We start from the raw sequence: 17,605 nt of genomic DNA on the forward strand, positions 1-17,605 counted from the left end.
ATAAGATATGACACACACACGTACACACATTTATATCATCAATTTTATAATGATCTTTCTGTACATAATAGATTATGAACATTACATACAGTTTCTTTTAATCAGATAAGGACACACGTAGGTACTGGCAGCTATAAGACCACATTGACCGTGGATGCGAAGGAGGAAATTCGCCTCAAGGAACCAAACAATATCCCTAGTTTTTCCTCGTAATTAATTCCATATATTACTCCTGGATAATAACATCTGCACAGAAGATGGGGGGAAAAAAAAACATTAAATCAAAGCAATTTTTTTCCTCTTTTCATTCCAATTTTGTGGGGGAAAGAAAAGCTGCCTAATTATAGAGATGAGAAGCGAGCTGCCCAAGATGGTGGTGATCCCGGTAATTCCGCGCTCTTTTTGATGTTTCGGGCCAAGTTATAATTAGAGGAGTCTCCCTCTTAATTCCTCTTGCTTTGTGTCTATGGAAGATTACATTTGTTCAGTGATGATCTCGTCCATTTTCTGCGCTGGGAGTAAGGACCAGGACCTGGGGGGCGGCGGCCAGCCTTCCCTTTGTAATCAGGGGACATCCTTCCCCCAGTCTTCCTTTCCTTTCCCACTTTTGCTTATTAGGGGAAAGGGAGCAACCTCCTTCCTTCACACAGAAGCGAATGAAGTGGAGGGAAGGAAAGGGAAGGGGTGATGGAGCAGGCGAGAATCCAGGGAAGGGACTAGGACCTGGTGAGACGCGGGGAGATCCGCCCCCCACTCATCCCCCCCAATCACCCCACCCAATCACCCCACCCACCCACACCCACCCACCCACACCCACACACACACACACACACACACACACACACACACACACACACACACACACACACACACACACACACACACATTCTGCTGCTTTCGGGAAATGAAAAACACCATAATAAAATCGCGTTCGAATCTAAGTTGCCCAGATTCGAACGCTTCTGGTTAGAGCAAAACCACATCAAATTTGACGCTTGTCAAATATATGAGCGCCTTGCAGACGATGAGTCACAATAACGGGGCTGAAGACATGATGACCAAGGAAGGAAGGAAATTATCAGGGGAAAGCGCCAAGCCATTAAGACTATATAGCACTGGGAAAGGGGGGGTCAGGATTAGGATTTGGGATGGGACGGGGGGAAGGAATGGTGCCCAACCACTTGGACGGTCAGGGATTGAACGCCGACCTGCATGGAGCGAGACTGTCGGTCTACCGTCTAGATCAAGTGGTTGGGCACATGATGACCAAACCACACACCAGAAGATGAAGAAACTACGACATTTCGGTCCGTCCTGGACCATTGTCAAGTCGTATGTGATAATGGTCAACATACGACCTGATAATAATGGTCAACACACGACCACGTTTCGGTCCAGGACGGACCGAAACGTCGTCGTCTCCTCGTCTTCTGGTGTGTGGTTTGGTCAACATACGGACGCCGTCGTTTCCAAGCCAATAGCAAGTGGAACAGAACCGTACACGGGAAGATTATCCAATCACGTCGCTGCCTAGCTTACTGGTGCGCGAACTGTGGCGTCAGAGTGACGCCCAAACTTACTGAGACAATAAAGCACATCCCAAAAGCACATAGAGTACCTTTGGTTATTATATCTACCTTCCTTAAACAGTGACGTTGTCTACAAGAGCTACAGACTGGTGACTCAAAGACCCGAGGGACCCGAGTCACCAGGACTTGCCACAAGACCTCCTATAGGGACCCCAGTCACCAGAATCTCTGATTTCGTTGGGAGTTCCCAATAACACTAATTTGACAGTAATCGACATACTATAAACTGCTCGAAGAATAATATGTTAAACAGAGGGCTCTGTTTAACGTTAAATAATACTAAAGAATAATACGTTAAACACTCTCTCCCTCTCTCTCTCTCTCTCTCTCTCTCTCTCTCTCTCTCTCTCTCTCTCTCTCTCTCTCTCTCTCTCTCTCTCTCTCTCTCTCTCTCTCTCTCTCTCTCTCTCTCTCCCCCCCTCTCTCCACCTTCCACTCATGGTCTTGTTTAACTTGCGTGGTGAAGGAGTTTCTGGAGGTCCACCAGGTGAACCCCTTTCGTGCCTCTACGAGAGGTATTCGGTTGAAACTACATTGCATTCAATGCTGTATCTGTGTTGAACACCGGTCTACACTCCGGGATGCAACCATGTTGAACACCGGTCTGCGCGCCGGGATGCATCTGTGTGGAACAAGGGTCTGTTCTCGTACCGCTGCTGTTCTTAATTTATGGGAACGACCTACTCGGAGGAAGTGAGCTCGGACATGTCAATGTTTGCTGATGATGCAGAGATGAGTTACGTGAAAACAAATGAGAAGTGCAGGAAGGAACAGGAGGACCTTGACGAGCTCCAGGAGTGGTAAAACATATGGTTGCTGGAATTCAATCTCAACAAGTGTAAGGTAATGAAGATGGGTAAGAGAGAGGAGACCAGAAGGCAGCTACAGAAATTAGAAAGAGAAGTATCTATGAGTGGATATAATTCCTTCACTAACACCAGACACCCACAAACAGGATAACATCGGCAACATATGGGACGCTGACAAGTATGAAAACATTGGTTAGAAACCTAATTCAGGACTCCAAGGCAATCTACACAAAATCTGTTAGACCAATACTGGAGAATGCATCACCTGAATGGAATCAGCACATTGTAAAACATAAAGCCACAATTAAAGAAATACAAACGTTTGCAACAAGACTGGTGTCAGAGCTGAGAGAATTAAGCTATGAAGATTGGCTAATGGAACTCAGTCTCTCAACCCTAGAAGATAGAAGGAACAGAGGATATATGATCACAACATACAAGGTAATGAGCGGGTTAGATAAGGTGGACAAGCATATCCTTTACGGGTAGTTATAGAGTGGAATGCCCAGAAAAAGCAAGTTGTGGTAGCTACCGCCATCCACATCTTTAAGACCCTGTTCTACAAAGAATCTGAAAGTAAGTTTAAGTAAGTTGTTAATTTATTATGCACCCCATACCCATCCTGTGGGCGGTAGTGGAAAAGGGGTTACAGAGGCCTGTAATGGGCTCAGGGACATTCATTTAGCTAAGCAAGTTACAATCTTGATGAGCTAGTTACAAAATTCAATGCACATCGTCACATCCACAATGGGCTCGAGCCCGAACAAAGGTACAGTTTCTAAATGAATCGACTGACGTATGTGGAGAGCTAGTGTTACAATTGTTAAGTTTATCCTACACCCCATCTCTGTGGCAACGGCAGAGTCTGAAAGTCAGAATAGTTAAATTAAAACGCAGCAGTTACAGCGTTAGTAGGCGGGGTATGCAGAGCTAGACCTCCATCCCTCCTCACCCCCCCCCCCATATAGACACTGACAGGGAAGTACTGCCTGACAGTGCCCGTCTGCTGGACGGGGTCTGTCGAACAGTCCATCCGGTCGACGAAGCTTGGTGTTCTCTCTATCACCGACCAACGATCAGTCCACAAACATATACACGTGTTTGTTCGGACACGCAAAACACACACACACACACGCACACATTCGTGTGTGTTCACCCTTGGTCCTACACTCACGAATACTTTTCTCCCTCTCTATACATGTGCATTATAAAAGCACTATTATTAAGAACAATTATTTTCGTATATTCCTTTTCAGAAAGAGTTGATGCGAGCGTTTAGCGACTAACAGCAAATGTTCACATGTATAATTTTAACTGAAAAATACGAGTTCGTACAAATGGCTGCTGTTAACTAAGCTTCAGCGCCACAGCCAGACGGGCAAGAGGGCAGCCCTAAGGACCCGAAAGTCACCTGGACGGGCAAGAAAGGTCTCCTAGGGACACAAATTCACCAGGAAGGGCAAGAGGGTTCCCCTATGGACCTAAAAGTCACCAAGACGGGCAAGAGGATTCCCCCATGGACCTAAGTCACCAGGATAGGCAAGAGGGTTCCCCCATGGACCTAAAAGTCACCAGGATGGGCAAGAGGATTCCCTTAGGGACCCAAAAGTCACCAGGACGGGCAAGAAGGGTACCCTAGGGACCTAAAGTGAGCGACTGTGCTCTTTGGCATATCAGCACTGGGGGAGTGGATGGGGGAAGGGTTGTGTAGACTAGCTGCTGCTTCCGCGGATTTGAAATAATGAATGAAATGAATTTGATTGTACGTTGCGAAGGGCAATTGCACGGAACCATTGTTGCACGACTATTTGCGGACTGTGACATGCTGAAATGAGCCCTATGATCCCTGCACGCTGTTATTTGCCTTCGGCCTTTTCATGGATAGTGGGGCCCTAAGGGTGAAGGGTTCGGGACGGGTGGGGATAGATGGGGAAGGGATGGGGGGATAGAGGGGAAGGGGGAAGAGGATGGAAGCGTTGGGGAAGAGGAGGGGAAAGCAGACATGGAGTTCCATATGGCATTTGATTTGTAACTTTTGTTTGAAGGATTAAGAGGAACCGGCACATGGTTGAGGCGAGGGGGGGGGGATACACAGTCAACAACATTGTAATTATTGCGTGTATACTTATCACAAGAGTAAGAAGAGAATTCGGAATTGTATCTTTTTTTTTTATTATTGTAGGTCCATTAACCTTGGCGGAGTTGTGTGTCGTGTGAGGTATTCTGTGGCTGCCACAGTTACGCCAACACAACTTATAATTTGGAGCTACTTATGTCGGCAGACACGAGTCATTATATGTAGCAATGAGAAATACGGTACACAACGTCTCCACACACACACACACACACACACACACACACACACACACACACACACACACACTCACTCACTCACTCACATCACTCACTCACTCACTCTCACACACGAGAGAGAGAGAGACTGATATTTACAGTCATAAAATAGTTATAGGCCTGGCAACGGGTCGAACCTTTGTTTCCTTGTCGCAAACAAAAGGAGACTGACGCAAACATATCATCAGCGAACGAAAGAAAATATGTTTTTTGTATTCATGACTTACAAATTAGAAAGCTAGGATGAGCCCGAGACTTTCACATCCTCTCATTAACCGGATAACACACACACACACACACACACACACACACACACACACACACACACACACACACACACACACACACACACACACAAGCAACGTGGGTCTCCCCCTCCCCCCCCCCGGGGCCACAGGGGACGACTGGTACCGCTTTCCGCGAAAATTTTGGGTTCTCATTTGATTAGAAAATACCATGAAAAGTGCATTAAACTGAGAGAGACTAAATGTTAGTTCGCATGGCCTTTGGATCCCTGCGTCCCCCTCCACGTTTACTATAATTACAGGCAGGACAACAAGTGACTTCTTTTCATTCGAAAATCACCATCTGAATACAGATTGGAAATCATTGTTTGTTCACAATGTGTCAACCCTTTAGGCTACTGCCACGGACATTTTTAAAGGCCAAATATTGCTTTCAGTGTCAGGAGGGAGAATATATATATATATATATATATATATATATATATATATATATATATATATATATATATATATATATATACTCCTACCTCCTATATGGTCCTCCTACCTCCTATATGTCAGCACCACATACAGGGGATTTCCTGTTAGCAACCCCAATGTCGGCAACTGGCACGCGTCTCACACCACACGCCCTCCGAATTGCTGTGGCCCTCCGCCTTGCTGCCCCAATCCACACCAGATATAGATGTATTTGCGGCGAGGTGGTGGCCGACAGGTATGGCCACCATGGCCTACTCTGCCAAAGCACAGGGGGATGGCACTCGAGGCACAGTGAAGTTAACGACATCATCAAGAGGAGCCTCACCACAGCTCAACCCGTTCTCGCAAATTTAATAAGTCAATATTGACTTATTAAATATGTGCATAGGTGACATACTTAACATAATAGTTTCCCTTGAAAAGCTTCATAGAAAACACCGACCTTACCAAACCTACTTAGTATGTTAAGATAAGCATCTTATTGCTTCGTAATTACAATTATTACCTAACCTATACCTATAATAGGTTAAGTAACAATTGTAATTACGAAGCTATAAGATGCTTATTTTAACATATTAAGTAGGTTAGGTAAGGTCGGTGTTTTCTATGAAGCTTTTCAAGGGAAACTATTATGTTTAGTATGTCACCTATGCACGCAACTAATAAGTAAATATTGACATATTAAATTTGCGAGAACGGGTTGCACAGCTGGATGCCCAGCTGAAAGAGAGCCCCGTTACCTAACGCCCCGTAACTCTGATGCTCTTATTGGTCGCCCGGATGGTATCACAGTGAACCCCTGGAAGAATGGCAAGCAGTTGGTATGGGACTACACGTGCGTATCAACCCTGGCTAACACCTACATTAACCTCAGTGTTGCACAACCAGGTAGCGCTGCCACCCACAGGGAAGCAGCCAAATCCCGTAAGTATAGAGAACTGGATCACCACTACAATTTTGTCCCCATTGCTTCTGAGACACTCGGCGCCTGGGGTAAAAGTGCTACCAGTTTTTTGAAGGAACTGGGTTCTAGGCTCATTGAAACAACAAGGGACCCAAGAGCTGCAAGCTTTCTTTTCCAGCGCCTCAGTGTGGCGATACAGAGGGGAAATGCGCACTGCATCCAGGGTTCCTGCCCGCCATCTGAGGAGCTGGAGGAACTCGACAACCTATGATAACCATCTTTGTAACCCATATGTAACTCCTTTTTTGTAACAAAGTTTATATATATATATATATATATATATATATATATTTATATATATATATATATATATATATATATATATATATATATATATATATAATATAATATAATATATGTTAGAATAGATGCCATCTTTCAATAATATTAAATTAGAACAGTCCAACAGCCTGCTGAAATCAATGCTAGAAAAAGCCCTCAACCTTTCTCTCAGCGACTCGCAGTGGAAACAGGCCTCCCTTCCTGTCAGGCTTGGGGGCCTCGGCCATCGCACAGCAAAACAAATTGCTGTACCAGCATTCCAGTCCTCTTCAGTGGCGTCTGACAAACTGGTGAAGGAAATCCTATCTGAGTGCCTAGGTCAACAGGCAGGGGTACATGATCCCAGCTTTACGGTCTGCACCCATAAGCAATCCAGCTGGGATCGCCCCATTGCCGACCAAGAAGCTGCGACACCACATGACACTGCCCGACTTAGAGCGGTAGCAGCTCCCCATGCAGGTGACTTCCTATTAGCAACCCCAATGTCAGCAACCGGCACCCGTCTCACACTGCAGGCCCTCCGAATTGCCGTGGCTTTCCGCCTCGCTGCCCCAATCCACACCGAATACAGGTGTATTTGCGGCGAGGCAGAGGCCGACAGGTACGGACGGCATGGCCTTCTCTGCCAAAGGACAGGAGGATGGCATGCAAGACACGGCGAGGTTAACGACATTATCAAGAGATACCTTACCACAGCCGGTTGTCCAGCAGAGAGAGCGCCCCGTTACCTAATGTCCCGCAACTCTGATGAGTCTGTCGGTCGGCCAGACGGGATTACTGTGAACCCCTGGAAGAATGGTAGACAGTTGGTGAGTGACTACACTTGCCTGTCAGCTTTAGCCAACACCTATGTTGACTTCAGAGCTGCACAGGCAGAAGTGCTGCCAATCACCGGGAAGCAGCCAAGTCATGTAAATAAAAGATCTTGATCACCACTACAATTTTGTCCCCATTGCCTCAGAGACACTTAGTGCCTGGGGTAAAAGTGCTGCTAGTTTTTTGAAGGAGTTGGGATCCAAGCTAATTGAAACAACTAGAGAGACTAGAGCTGGCAGTTTTCTCTTTGAGCGCCTTAGTGTGGCGATCCAGAGAGGAAATGCTCACTGCATCCATGGTTCCTGCCCGCCATCTGAGGAGCTAGAGGAAGTCTATAGCCTGTGACAAGTAGCCTTGTACTTTGTAACCAATGTTGTAACCCTTTTTGTGTAATGCAATTTTAAATTAAAGTTATATATATATATATATATATATATATATATATATATATATATATATATATATATATATATGTCGTACCTAGTAGCCAGAACTCACTTCTGAGCCTACTATGCAAGGCCCAATTTGCCTAATAAGCCAAGTTTTCATGAATTAATTGCTTTTCGACTACCTAACCTACCTAACCTAACCTAACCTAACTTTTTCGGCTACCTAACCTAACCTAACCTATAAAGATAGGTTAGGTTAGGTTAGGTAGGGTTGGTTAGGTTCGGTCATATATCTACGTTAATTTTAACTTCAATAAAAAAAAATTGACCTCTTACATAATGAAATGGGTTGCTTTATCATTTCATAAGAAAAAATTTAGAGAAAATATATTAATTCATGAAAACTTGGCTTATTAGGCAAATCGGGCCTTGCATTGTAGGCTGAAAAGTGAGTTCTGGCTACTAGGTACGACATATATATATATATATATATATATATATATATATATATATATATATATATATATATATATATATATATATGGCCCCCTATCTCCACCGAGCACCGGTGTATTTGCGGCCATGCACGGGCAGACCAATACGGCAGCCATGGTCTCATCTGTCGTAAGACACAGGGAAAGATTGCCAGACGTGAAGCAGTCAATGACATCATCAAGAGAAGTTTGGCTTCAGCTGGGTGCCCAGCACAAAGGGAACCTCAGTTGTGCAGGCCTGACAACAGCCAAAAACGCCCAGATGGAGTCACCCTGCAGCCGTGGAGAGAAGGTAAACAGGTCGTGTGGGACTACACGTGTGCATCCACATTGGCTGATACCTATCTACCTTACAGCGCAGCTGAGGGAGGCGGGGCGGCCACCTTCAGGGAGACCCAGAAAACTAACAAGTACAGGGACCTAGAACGTTGTTACAGGTTCGTGCCAATAGGCTCTGAGACTCTGGGCGCCTGGGGTAAATGTGCACTTAAGTTCCTGAAGGAGCTGGGCGAGGAACTCATTGGGAAGACTAGAGACCCAAGAGCGGCCAGTTTTATGTTCCAGCGCCTCAGTGTCGCTGTTCAGAGGGGAAATGCGTGTTGTATCTTGGGTACGCACCCGACCCCCGAGGAACTGGACGAGGTCTTCGAACACTGATTGGTATATTGTTATATTGTTATATAAGTGTGTGTTTTCTGTAAACTGTAGCATTGCAATAAAATCAAATAAAAAAAAAAAAATAATAGGGGTGGTAGGAGAGGAAAAGATTAAAGTATTCAGTGAGAATCCACAAGGTCTTCTCTGAACACTATTTATTTTCTTCTTCGAGGATGTGGGTCCCTTTAATTAAACCAGTGGTGGTACCCCTATATATATATATATATATATATATATATATATATATATATATATATATATATATATATATATGTCGTACCTAGTAGCCAGAACTCACTTCTCAGCCTACTATTCAAGGCCCGATTTGCCTAATAAGCCAAGTTTTCCTGAATTAATATATTTACTATAATTTTTTTCTTATGAAATGATAAAGCAACCCTTTTCTCTATGTATGAGGTCAATTTATTTTTATTGGAGTTAAAATTAACGTAGATATATGACCGAACCTAACCAACCCTACCTAACCTAACCTAACCTATATTTATAGGTAAGGTTAGGTTAGGTAGCCTAAAAAAGCTAGGTTAGGTTAGGTTAGGTAGGTTAGGTAGACGAAAAAACATTAATTCATGAAAACTTGGCTTATTAGGCAAATCGGGCCTTGAATAGTAGGCTGAGAAGTGCGTTCTGGCTACCAGGTACGACATATATATATATATATATATATATATATATATATATATATATATATATATATATATATCTATATATATATATATATATATATATATATATATATATATATACACACACATACATACACACAAAAAGAATAGGGGTGGGAGGAGAAGAAAATATCAAAGTGTTCAGTCCACAAGGTCTTCTCTGAGTACTTTTTATTTTCTTCTCCGAGGCTATGGGTCCCTACACTTACACCAGACGTGGTTTTATGTTTAAAATATATATCAAATACATACAAGATTTTTAGTGCATATAAGATACAGTATACATAAATACTACTTTGATGTTGTACTTCATTTTTTTCTATATAATATATAGAAATATATATGTTATATTAGCTTTCCTACATAGTATATAAAAGATTCATTATTGATTGTGTAATTTTGTTTATCAGATAGTGCTCCAGCAGGATGGTTCGTGCATAATTTATTTCTTCCGTGCGACTCTAAAGTCAAGCACACGTTAAAGAAAAAAAAAACACAGTTTACAAAGCAAATTCACACGAGCAAACTAACAAAACGCTGTCGAGGCAATTCTCGATAACTAATTCATCTAAAATGTACTTGGTCCATTCCCAACCATTTTCACTCCGCGCACCCCCCCCCCCCCCCCCCCCCACACACACACACATCGCTGGAAGACAGAAGTGCTCGGGGAGACATGATCACTACATACAAAATTCTCAGGGGAATTGACCAACCTGTCCTCTTAAAAAGAACGTCGCTTTTGGCCGTTTGCCCGTATGGCCGAATTTGGACGTAATTTCAAAATGAAAAAAAAATGAAAATAAATTTGGGAATTTTTTTTTCAACAACAGCAAGTTAAGGGTCCTCTGATAGGTTAGGTGGGCAGGAAATTCTCAAAGTTTCAAAACGTTATGAAAAACGTGATTGATTGATTGATGAAGATTAAGCCACCCAAAAGGTGGCACGGGCATGAATAGCCCGTAAGTGGTGGCCCTTTTGAGCCATTACCAGTATCAAGAGCTGATACTGGAGATCTGTGGAGGTGCGAATGCACCCTGCATGGCGGGAGATGTCTCCCTTGTGAATGTGTTATGAAGATGAAGCCACCCAAAAGGTGGCACGGGCATGAATAGCTCGTAAGTGGTGGCCCTTTTGAGCCATTACCAGTATCAAGAGCTGATACTGGAGATCTGTGGAGGCGCGACTGCACCCTGCGTGACGGGAGATGTCTCCCGGACCCGGTGACCAAGTGGATTGATTGATTGATGAAGATTAAGCCACCCAAAAGGTGGCACGGGCATGAATAGCCCGTAAGTGGTGGCCCTTTTAAGCCATTACCAGTATCAAGAGCTAATACTGGAGATCTGTGGAGGTGCGAATGCACCCTGCGTGACGGGAGATGTCTCCCGGACCCGGTGACCAAGTGGATTGATTGATTGATGAAGATGAAGCCACCCAAAAGGTGGCACGGGCATGAATAGCTCGTAAGTGGTGGCCCTTTTGAGCCATCACCAGTATCAATAGATGATACTGGAGACCTGTGGGGGTGCGACTGCACCCTGCGTGACGGGAGATGTCTCCCGGACCAAATGGTGACCAGATGCAAAAAAAAAAAAAAAAAAAACGTGAATTTAAAGTGTCCTCTTATAACCTCTGCGCGTACGCTGGACGACTCAAATAGAAAACGGAACAGAACGTCACTTTTGTGAGTCGATTTCATTTCAAATTACGTCCAAATTTGGCCATAGTGCGCATACGAGCCAAAAGTGACGTTATTTTTAAGAGGACGGGTTGAATTGACAAGGTTGACAGGTGAAAGCTGAGTACCCAAATGAGCCACAGAGACATTAGAAAGAACTTTTTCAGTGTCAGTAGTTAGTAAATGGAATGCATTAGGCAGTGATGTGGTGGAGAGTGACTCCATACACAGTTTCAAATGTAGATATGATAGAGCCGAGTAGGCTCAAGAATCTGTACACCAGTAGATTGACGGTTGAGAGGCGGGACCAAAGAGCCAGAGCTCAACCCCCGCAAGCATAACTAGGCGAGTACAACTAGGTGATCGTACACACAGTACACAGTCATCCCGTGTAGCTCCATATGTATAAACTCATTAAATACAATTTCAGACTGTTTAAGGTTATGCATGCCGGGCGTCACTGGCTCCTCAATATGCTAGGATATATGCTAGGATACACAGGAGGAGGGGACGGGGGGGGAGGAGAGGGGTCGTTGTCGCTCTCTCTTCCTTGTCCTTTCCTCCTCCCGCCCAAATTAACTAGTCAGAGGAATAAAAAATAAATGGTATACGCATCTTCCATCTTTTTTCCACTGTAGCGAGTAGATTATGCCAATAATATACTCGCTCCAAATGCATTGTTAATATTCCTGTCAACCTTTGGAGATGAATGAGGTGAGGCGTTGCCCGGGCAACACGGTGAGGTGTTGCCCGAGCATATAAGCAGCAGAATAGCAAACATTAACTAGTCTACTTTCAAGTGTGGTCTAGAGCAGACACTTGCGAGATACTGTACCGACGCTCAGTGCGCTCAACTCACACCAAAGTATCACCTGTGTACTTCTGTATATTCGACCAAATATATATATATAGTATCTTAGTGTCTGTGTTTATTTGTCACCATACTTTACGTAACAATAGAACCGTTATACCACCAATACAAATGACAGCACTTCATGGAAAGACTATGTCTCCATGTTCTATATATTCCCGTGTTCCCTTCTCTCCCCCCATCCCCCACGCACCAGCCCGCCTGCCCCTCTCTATAACCATATATACTAAAATGGGAATATTTAACATAAGGCTGCTTTAAAGCAAGCCAACCCATGGCACAGCCACACGAATCACGGAAAATGGCAGGGAAAGGGCAATGCATTCCTGTGTGCGTGTGGAACCACTAGACTGCACAATAGTGAACCAGCTTCACATTGTGTATGGGTTCTCTCGTTCCCCCCTCCCCCTAACTCCCAGCACAAGGACCACAGCACCGCCAGAACAATATGCTTTTGTAATTGGTAATTGGTCATTTGGCTATATTCCGTACTGGAGGGAGGGAGGGAGGGTCGGCGACTCGACTGACAATACATGATAATACAATGTTTTTTTTTTCCAGGATGGTAAAGGGTTGGGTGGTAAGGGACCGGGGGGAGGGGGGGGGAGAGGTTACTGAAGGCTACATTATATACGGGAACCTTCGCGTATACTAAACATCACGTGATATGTGTTCGAAATACCACGAACACACACACACACACGTGTATTTTATGAAAATATTACACACGACAAATGACCAGAGTTTCTTTCAGTTGATGCGTCTATTCACCTCGCAGTAAACGGCGGTACCTGGGAGTTAGGCAACTGTTGTGAGGTTGCATCCTGGGGTGGGCCTCCATACAATATACATATATGTATACAGGCTTCCTGTCCCCAGACAAACGCTAATTTATTATTGAAGTTGACTATGACGAAGACGCCCGGACAGGTTAACTGTCACCATCACTGACAGTCTTGTACCCATAGCTGTCATCTGTTACATCACTGACAGTCTTGTACCCACAGCTGTCATCTGTTACATCACTGACAGTCTTGTACCCACAGCTGTCATCTGTTACATCAGTGACAAAATTATCAATACAAGATCTTCCTCTCAATCACATGAGTGAACGCTAACTCTCAATCACATGAGTGAACGCTAACTCTCAATCACATGAGTGAACGCTAACTCTCAATCACATGAGTGAACGCTAACTCTCAATCACATGAGTGAACGCTAACTCTCAATCACATGAGTGAACGCTAACTCTCAATCACATGAGTGAACGCTAACTCTCAATCACATGAGTGAACGCTAACTCTCAATCACATGAGTGAACGCTAACTCTCAATCACATGAGTGAACGCTAACTCTCAATCACATGAGTGAACGCTAACTCTCAATCACATGAGTGAACGCTAACTCTCAATCACATGAGTGAACGCTAACTCTCAATCACATGAGTGAACGCTAACTCTCAATCACATGAGTGAACGCTAACTCTCAATCACATGAGTGAACGCTAACTCTCAATCACATGAGTGAACGCTAACTCTCAATCACATGAGTGAACGCTAACTCTCAATCACATGAGTGAACGCTAACTCTCAATCACATGAGTGAACGCTAACTCAATCACATGAGTGAACGCTAATGTTAATATTAAATCCATTAATGAGAGCCGAATTACGTAAATTTTCAGCTTCTCAAAGTCAAATTTAAGTATGAATCTTGTCTAGGAAGATCAATATTAGTCACCCACGGTCGTGAGGCTATCAGTTGGCCCAGATTTTCCAGCGAGCACATGTCCACACACAAGGAAATGTGTATGGCCACACACGAGTGCTGCCACCGTAAACAACACCCGTGTAGTGGCCACACACGAGTGCTGCCACCGTAAACAACACCCGTGTATGGCCACACACGAGTGCTGCCACCGTAAACAACACCCGTGTATGGCCACACACGAGTGCTGCCACCGTAAACAACACCCGTGTATGGCCACACACGAGTGCTGCCACCGTAAACAACACCCGTGTGTGGCCACACACGAGTGCTGCCACCGTAAACAACACCCGTGTATGGCCACACACGAGTGCTGCCACCGTAAACAACACCCGTGTATGGCCACACACGAGTGCTGCCACCGTAAACAACACCCGTGTGTGGCCACACACGAGTGCTGCCACCGTAAACAACACCCGTGTATGGCCACACACGAGTGCTGCCACCGTAAACAACACCCGTGTAGTGGCCACACACGAGTGCTGCCACCGTAAACAACACCCGTGTATGGCCACACACGAGTGCTGCCACCGTAAACAACACCCGTGTATGGCCACACACGAGTGCTGCCACCGTAAACAACACCCGTGTATGGCCACACACGAGTGCTGCCACCGTAAACAACACCCGTGTGTGGCCACACACGAGTGCCGCCACCGTAAACAACACCCGTGTATGGCCACACACGAGTGCTGCCACCGTAAACAACACCCGTGTATGGCCACACACGAGTGCTGCCACCGTAAACAACACCCGTGTATGGCCACACACGAGTGCTGCCACCGTAAACAACACCCGTGTATGGCCACACACGAGTGCTGCCACCGTAAACAACACCCGTGTATGGCCACACACGAGTGCTGCCACCGTAAACAACACTCATCTACAATTTTGGAGACAAAAATTAATTCTAGGATTTTTGCAGATTTTTTTATTTTATTTTTTTTAAGATGCATTTGAAAGTAATTACATTAAAACCTGCACTATACTGTAATTAGTGAGGTTGCTTCTTTCATTGTTTCCCCTCCCCCCCCTTACTAACTTCATCCCTTTCCACCTCTCCCACTCCCCACCCCCTCTCTCCACCTCTCCCACTCCCCACCCCCCCTCTCCTCTTCCCCACTCCCTCTCTCCACCTCTCCTCTTCCCCACCCCCTCTCTCCACCTCTCCCACTCCCCACCCCCTCTCTCCACCTCTCCCACTCCCCACCCCCTCTCTCCACCTCTCCCACTCCCCACCCCCTCTCTCCACCTCTCCCACTCCCTCTCTCCACCTCTCCCACTCCCCACCCCCTCTCTCCACCTCTCCCACTCCCCACCCCCTCTCTCCACCTCTCCTCTTCCCCACCCCCTCTCTCCACCTCTCCTCTTCCCCACCCCCTCTCTCCACCTCTCCCACTCCCCACCCCCTCTCTCCACCTCTCCTCTTCCCCACCCCCCTCTCTCCACCTCTCCTCTTCCCCACCCCCTCTCTCCACCTCTTGTCGGAAAATCCGACACCATTTAATAATCATACAGATAATAGCTGTATTACCAACAAGTTACCCATAGAAAACGTAACTTGTAGTGGAATTACCGTCTATAGAAAACGGGATATCATCACCACACACTATTATAATTCACCACCTATTATGGTGGGAATTGTTCTTAAATACATTAGTCTTTGGACTTTACCATCATAAAAACATCTTATATAAATTAACTTAATTATCAATATTAAAGTAGAGTAAATGTGACCCTTCTATCACTTTCTGAAATGTGGACAATGTAAGCCAGGCGTCAGAGTGAGGAGGAGGGCAGCCATTGTTGTTATATGAGACCAGAGGCTCACACGGGAGCAAATTCGGCTCCTGTTAAATTTACTTGGACGTAGTGTTATGGAACCCAAAGGTGTAACATTGTCAACACGCTGTCTACAAATACAAGTTAAGTGTCTATCCGAAACCCGTTTATCATTCATTTATGGCCATTAATGTCAGGATATTGGGTTAGCCGGTTAGAACGCGAAATCGCCTCAAACTAAAGGTAATTAAGCCAGGTCTTTCATGTTCCATGTACTGTATACAGTTTTCTCTGAAATACTTGTCATATATAGGTTTCTGGCTTCACAGCTAGCGCACTTTTGACAGGTCAAGACGAGGATGCAAGATTATGTGCACCAGTTACTGGGTGATGGAAGCTACCTCAAAGAGGATAATTTGGTGTCTACACCCTAGTTATACCTGGTGGACTAACCTGCTGTACTATAAGATAAGGAACCTCATCAATGTATGTAGCTATTACTGTAGTTTGATTGGCTGCATATATATTAATATAATAACCCCCCCTAATGTGTAGAGGATCGATTTGTGAGATTATGAGATTATTGCAGAAATACAGTCCACTTAACATTATACAAATTGCTATCGAAGTATATAAATTAACGTAAATATAAATTCATATAAATTAAATAAATATAAATCTCACAGGTCGGTTCCCACATTATTTGGTCATCTTCGAACCGGATGACGGATTATTTGATCCTTTGAACCCACATTTGGTCATCTTAGTACCGGATGAACCAGTTATCCAGTGGATTCATTAAATATACTAGTGCAGTGTTATTTAAACAAAGCCAGCCAGTCATAGACAGCGGCGATGCCTCGTGGGAGCTCAGGAGCCTCCCTCAGCCGAGTTCAGCCTTAGTCAGCGGTTTCATGCACACCCACAGATTTGGTGGCGTGTTATTCTGTGAAATGACAGAGCTAATATAGAAGCCAGCCAAACTAGTGACTGTGTCTTCGCGAGATTGTTCACGGATTTCGTGGTGTTACATTTCGCGAGAGATTATCTACGAATTTTGTGGACTTTATTTCGCGAGGTCACTAATAACATTTAATACTTCTAGATAATATTAGAAGTTTCATAGAGGCTAATTAAGAGGCTATTAACAATAATTGTGTATATTATTTCTCCAAAATAGAGAATTATTTAATATATTGCACTAGTGATCACAGTATAATATTTACTAATTGCCAACCCACAACAGGGTAGGATATTAACCATTGACTAGTTGAACTATTATCGTTCATCCTAGTCCCATTATTACCATAGTCAGTTGTACTATATTGATCAACCTAACACCATTAATGAATGGTCCAGACCCTATTTTGGGTGTAATTTTTATCAACTCGAGTTGAGTTGTGTATATATAATAATTTACTTATGATCATTACACCTTTGAGTGATTAATTAGTGTCTCTACCATCCTAGGGTGATATAGAGGAGCTAACCTAAAGGTACTTCCAGTGACACTGGTTTATCACTCAAATCATTAGTGTGGATGATTGTATATATATATAATGTGTATTAATTTTAAGTTCTAACCTCTAGTAGAGGTAGGATTATTGCCTAGTGAGTTCAGAATTTACCCTAGGCTACCATTAGAGCTTGTTCAGTATTATGAGCAGCCCAAGTACAAGCCCCACAAGGCTTCACCAACGAGCCAGTATGGATAATGCAGGGAGAATGAAAAGAACCCTTGCAG

At 44.3% G+C, this 17,605-nt stretch overlaps 1 protein-coding gene across 1 annotated transcript in view; it reads left to right on the top strand.

Annotated features, from left to right (window-relative positions):
* Positions 1-2,258: 2,258 nt before the first annotated feature.
* Positions 2,259-17,605, top strand: part of LOC138362779 (aggrecan core protein-like) — a 78,873-nt gene continuing 63,526 nt past the window's right edge. The window contains exon 1 of the mRNA XM_069321337.1: positions 2,259-2,389. Within this exon, the coding sequence (XP_069177438.1) occupies positions 2,259-2,389 (131 nt within the window). The remainder of the gene's footprint in view (positions 2,390-17,605) is intronic.

This window comes from Procambarus clarkii, chromosome 9, assembly GCF_040958095.1.
Source record: "Procambarus clarkii isolate CNS0578487 chromosome 9, FALCON_Pclarkii_2.0, whole genome shotgun sequence".
Taxonomy (NCBI): Eukaryota; Metazoa; Arthropoda; class Malacostraca; order Decapoda; family Cambaridae; genus Procambarus; species Procambarus clarkii.